Genomic DNA, 6000 nt, shown 5'->3' with positions numbered 1-6000 from the left:
ATAACCGTCAAACTCAAAAGTTTTACAAGCATCATGTTCATTAGTTTCTGCGTAACAAAATAATAATTTAAATAAAAAAAAATTAAATTGCAAAAGCAAAAAAATAAAAAATAAATTAATATTCCCATATACTATTTTTAATTTCTAATTTCTAATTTCTAATTTCTAATTTCTAATTTCGTTGACTTTAAAATTTCATTCATTCATATAAGTAAAAGTTCCTCACGAGTTAAACTTTTCATGAAAATTGCGAAAACAGATTATAGTCCTCACAGGCTATCTTATTTTGAAATTCGTACCGTGGCACGAGGGTGTTTCAAACCTAGCGTCCCAGGCCAGCCTCAACACGTTGTGTAGCAAAAGCAACATAGGTGTAAGCGGTGACACGATGAGCTGTCTTGTTTCATAGGACTGCAAGGGCAAAGGATATCAGCGGTAGAATCAAATGGCGGGAGCCGGAGACTCGCAATTACAAACGAGGGCTGCAAGGGCAAAGGATATCAGCGTCTAGTGGAATTGGAATCAAATGGCGGGAGCCGCAGACTCGCAATTACAAACGCTATCGGAGAGGGACAGCACCGCCAACTTCAAGAATTTGCACACCAGAGAATATGCTGCTCACAAGAAGAAGGTATCCACAACTACCATCTCTTCCTGCTAAACTTCCTCACATATAGTTATTAAAAATTCCCATTAAAGTTCAAACGGCTTCACGGGATTCGCTCTCGCGACCTTAGGTGCACAAGTTGAATGCTCATTTCAAGCCGTGAATGATTTTAACGGAAGTGCTTTGCAAAGCAAAGTAAGTTATAGCTTCGAAGTTAGTCCTAAAGTTGGTTTTTCATCTTCGATGCAGAGGTGCTAATGTAGACAAATTTAGTTAAACTTATTACAATTAAGGGAATGGGAATTAGGGTTGCCAGACACAGACTGTTATTTCGAGCCATTTGTGATGGATTATTTTCAGAACTTAACGCAATATATCTGCTAATCGCTTTAAAAATGGTCAGGCACTTAAAATATCTATAAGGTATCTGCGGGGTATTTCAAAAAAATATTTTAGTAAAATAAGTAAATCAGATTTAATTGACTTGAACAGATTCATGTGCAATTTGGTGAGAATAATGATATTATTTATCTCGATCTTTTGTCAGAGTGGGAAATACCCATTTCAATCCACTCGCGGTTAGAATCCAGACAATGAAAATTACTGGGAAATTTTTGAAACCTATTCATTTCAAAGTAAAACTTTTACTAATTAACTTCAGTATTTACATCATCTTATCCATACCCAGTGGCTTGACTGTTTTGATTGGATATGGCTGTACTGGTGATCTCAATGTGCTTGGACCAATGATGAAACACAAGATTTTCAGAGAGCTTAATGCAACTTTGATTATCACAGTGAATCACCATTGGCCCCATCTGCAGATCAAATAGTCTTGCAAGCATCTTGTGAAGCCACACTGCCTCACAACTCGCCATACTCGCTGCCATGTACTCTTCCTTTGCTGAACTAAGTGCCACTAGTTGTTGCTTCTTGCTATACCACAAGATCATGGCTGATCCCTAGCTGAAGTAACATCCAAATGTGATTTTTTTGTCCACAACACTCCCTGCCCAATCAGAATATGTGTACTCTTGCGGCTCCACTCCTCCAACTATAACATATCTCAATCCAAAGCCTATTGTATCTCGTAGGTACCTCAACACATGCTTCGTTGCCACCCAATGGACTTGTCTCGGCTCCACAATGAACTAGTTGAGTGTGTTCACAACAAAACATATATCTGGCCTAGTATTGACTAGATACATCTAGGAACATATCAGTGGCCTGTACAATGTGGGATCAACCAGCTCGCCTTTAGAAGCACTTGGCTTCTTCAAGTTAGTGATCATCAATGTAGACATAGGCCTGCAATCCTCCATCTTGAACCTCCTCAAGATCTCAACTATACTTACCCTGTTCAAGGAAAATCGCTCCTGGCTGCTGCCCACCTCCAACCCCAAAATGTAGTGCATCAAGCCGATGCCCTTCATCTCGAACTCCAAAGTAAGATCCTCCTTGTGGATGCCTATGAGTTCATCTGTTCTTGTCCAAGAAGAGACCGTCCACATAAAGTGCCAAGATGAGTGACTCACCCTCAACTGGTACATAGTACAAGTTGAAGTTTGCCTCAATCTTGGTGAAGCCCAAACTAAGAAGATATCCATCGATCTTGGTGCACCATGCTTCACCCATAAAGGTCCTTCTTCAACCTACATACATGAGACTCTCTCCCATGCACCTCAAAGCCCTGAGGTTGCTCAATATACACCTCCTCCTCAATCACCCTGTTGAGGAAAGCAATGTTCACATCCATCTTATGTATCCTCCACCCCATCTCCGAAGCAAAGGACATAACTGCTCTAATGGATGCATATTTGTCAACAAGTGCAAATATCTCCTCGTAATCCACCCCCTCCTTCTGCGACAACCCTCTTGCCGCGAACCTCGCTTTGTACTTCTCAATAATGCCATCAACTGCATGGTTGATCTTATAAATCCATCGAGAAGTGACCACAAACTTTCTCTCCAGTCTTGACACGATGTCCCATACATCATTGCTCATGATGGGACTATACTCCTCCACCATGGCATCCCTACAGACCTACTCATCTGTAGCCTCCTCAAAAGTTGAAGGCTCAGACACGTTGGCGCTTCTCAACAATGCCAAATAACTACAAAATCTTGTCGGTAGTCTGCTTTGCTTGAAAGTGTTGCTAGGATCCTCCACATGCTCCTCAGCATCTCTCAAGGTTTGCTCGGCCCATCTCGGCCTCTTACTGGTAAAGCTCGAAGGAATATTTAGCTCATCCTCTAAATCCACATACTGTGTACCTGTTGCCGGTGTTGTTGGTCCTTGTTCAACCTTAGGAGCTTCTCGGTCTCAATCCTCTACCACTGCTGACTCTTTCTCATGAGACTTCCTAAGAGTCCTACCCTCATCAATTCTGACATCATGGCCCAAAATCACTTTCCTCTGTCCTGGAATGTAGACTTGGTAGGCCTTTAAGACCTCTCTATAGCCCACAAATACACCACTTTCTGACAAGGGCTCCAACTTAGTCCTCTTTTCCATGGGAATGTGGACATAAATTGGACTACCGAAGACGCGCAAATGGCTCACATTCGGTTTCAGTCCTGTAAACAATCTCCTTAGAAGTTACTTCCTCCAATATCTTGTGAGGACTCTTGTTCTGCACATACACAATTGTATTGTAGGCCTCTGCCCACAAAAACATAGGCAATCCCTGATCATAGATCATTGCCCTCGCTGCCTCCATTATGGTCCTATTCTTCCTTTCGACAACCCCATTCTATTGAGGGTTGTAAAGTACTATCAACTCCTTAATCCCTGCTGCCCTGAAAAATCTTGGAACTCGTTGTAGGCATACTCGCCCCCATTATCTGATCTCAACACCTTAATCTTCCTCCGAGTCTGGTTCTCCATAAAAGCGTTGAACTCCTAAAATTGATCAAAGACCCCATCCTTAGTCTTCAGGAAGTAGATCCAAGTTTTTTTGGAAGAATCATCTATGAATGTCGCAAAGTATAAGGACCCAGTGATCGATGTTATAGACATAGGACCACAAATATCTGAGTGCACGAAGTCTAGCACTCCCTTAGACTCGATCTCGTTGTGAGGATACACAACATTGGCCTGCTTTCCAAGCACATACCCTTTACACACTCCTTCTTGCTCCACCCTAATCTCTGGGTAACCATTGTCTCCAACATAGGGAGAGCTTTGTAGTGTAGGTGTCCCAACCTCCTATGCCATATCTCACTTTGACTGTCACTGTCATGTATGAGAACCTTCACGGACTGCTCTCTTAACAAATAGAGACGCCTCTCCCTTCTCCCAATTACATGCTTCTTGCTGGGATCAACTCCTTTCGGCCCAACAACCACTTCATCTCCAATAAAGCTACCTTCTAGTTCTCTGTCTTCTATGGCCAAAACTGAAAGAAGATTCTTCTCAAAACCCAATACATACAATACTCCGTTCACCTCCATGTTATCACCTAGTCCATCCAAAACTCAATACTGCCAATGCCTTCTACTTGAATACTTGACCTTATCACCAAACTATACATGTACATCCCTAGGCCTCTTGGTCATATTGGTGAAGACATCTCAAGATCTTTTCATGTGACGAGATGCTCAACTGTCCACAAAATAGTCACCTCTTGTGACAGTTCTAGAAAGGCAAGACACTAAGGCAAAGTTTTTCTTACACTTTTCAACCATCTCATCCATCTACCCAGTGGCTGCTGTAGTTGTCTTTCCCTTGCCCTTCTTGTTTGGACACTGATTGGCAAAATGGCCAAACTTGTGATAAGTAAAGCACTTGACTTTGCTCTTGTCCTTCTCATTTTTATTCTGTGAAGGTGCTCCTCCACTCTGGTTTTGCTTGGCCTCCCCTTGCTCTTTTTTGCTTGAATAGCAATAGCAAGCTCATCTTTCTCCTCAATACCCTTTTGCTGTCCTTTGGTCAATGAGTTCTCCCAGATATCCTTTTGGATGAAGTCATCCGATAAATGGCCCCAATCAAGAAGCTTATGCTTAGGAAGGATCCCATCCACAAAGGTGGTCCAATGCTTAATGCAACCCTTCAGAGCAACTTTCACTAGCTCCGAATCAATCACAGTTTCCCCAACAACTGCAAGCTCATCACGAACTTGTTGGATTCTCATGAGATAAGATGTCATGGTCTCAAATCTGCTCATTTTGATGTTGTTTAATTTCTCTCGCCACACCATTTTCCAGTTTTCGTTCGTGCTCTGATAAAGACCGGTCATAGCTACCCACATTTGTCGTTCGGTATCCTTCCTTGATATGTGAGGAATTATGTGATCCTTCCCACCATCCAAAATTATACACCTTGCTTTCATATCTTTAAGATTATGCTATGCTGCAGGGTTTGGATCGATGTGTTCACAAGATCCCACAAATAATTCATCTTCAGGATCATGGTAATTCGCTTCCTCTAGCGACTGAAATTTGTAGCCCTAACCAACTTGTCTTCATATCACAAACTACTCAATGATGCCATCTTCACTGACCATAGCCACAAAACCTAACTGGAAAATTTAAAAATAATTCTATTGCCATAAAAAGTAGAAACTCATGGTTGCAAATCCTAGTGATCTGGGATCTCTCTCGCAGAGTTATCTATAAAGCTCTGATACTATGTTAAATTTCCAAATAATAGTCCAAAAAAATTGCCAAAATTTTGTAGAGACTATATATATAATATCATTAGAAATTTGAGTATTTTTACAAATATATCACTAAACATTTATAGTTTGCATATTAAGGACTACTAAGATTTGCCAAGGTTTCTAAACTTTAAGATAAATTTCCATCCTTAAATGGCCACTTGGAAATCAGCCTCTGAAGGAAGTCGCCCTGAAGAAATTCAACCCAATCAATCTGCTGGCAAATTGACCATGCACCTTCCCATGAGTTGCCACTGTGCCTTAGGAAACTTGGTCTCCAACAAATCGACTACTCCAATAAAATCGACCTCTCTCCAACAACTTGACCCTACAATCTCCACAACTCGGCTTCGCTCTCAAATTCTCCCGTACTTCTCCTCTATGCTTCAGTCTATAGAGCGGCGAGCCACTTGCACTAGAGGAAATAGCTCTCTCTTGTTGTGACTTGCTCGTTTGAGTTCTTGTGTGTCTTCACCTCTTCGCTAGGCTTCTTTTATAATCTTCATTAAGTCCAAATCCCTAACCCTAATCTCCCTTCTAGAAGATCTTGGAGATCAATGGTTGAGATTATTTCTAAGTCAGCTAAAGAATTAAATTATTTATCCTTAGAAATTGACTTAATAGTCTAAAATAATTAATTGATTTTAATTATTGTACTTTTCCTAAGTTAGACTTAGGAAAGAAGACATAAATCATGTACTCCACCAAACAAGCACCTAAAGAGGCAATAAATCA

General features: G+C 41.0%; 1 protein-coding gene across 1 annotated transcript in view; it reads left to right on the top strand.

Annotated features, from left to right (window-relative positions):
* The first annotated feature begins 239 nt into the window (after positions 1-239).
* Positions 240-6000, top strand: part of LOC149170324 (THO complex subunit 3-like) — a 243559-nt gene continuing 237798 nt past the window's right edge. Inside the window, exon 1 of the mRNA XM_089428988.1 lies at positions 240-631. Coding sequence (XP_089285114.1) covers positions 527-631 — 105 coding nt within the window. The 5' untranslated portion in view covers positions 240-526. The remainder of the gene's footprint in view (positions 632-6000) is intronic.

This window comes from Pinus tabuliformis, chromosome 4_2, assembly GCF_031772625.1.
Source record: "Pinus tabuliformis cultivar Carrire ecotype Pingquan chromosome 4_2, CPIR1, whole genome shotgun sequence".
Taxonomy (NCBI): Eukaryota; Viridiplantae; Streptophyta; class Pinopsida; order Pinales; family Pinaceae; genus Pinus; species Pinus tabuliformis.
The sequence above is the reverse complement of the archived record's forward strand: the minus strand, read 5'-3'. Positions and strand labels throughout refer to the sequence as shown.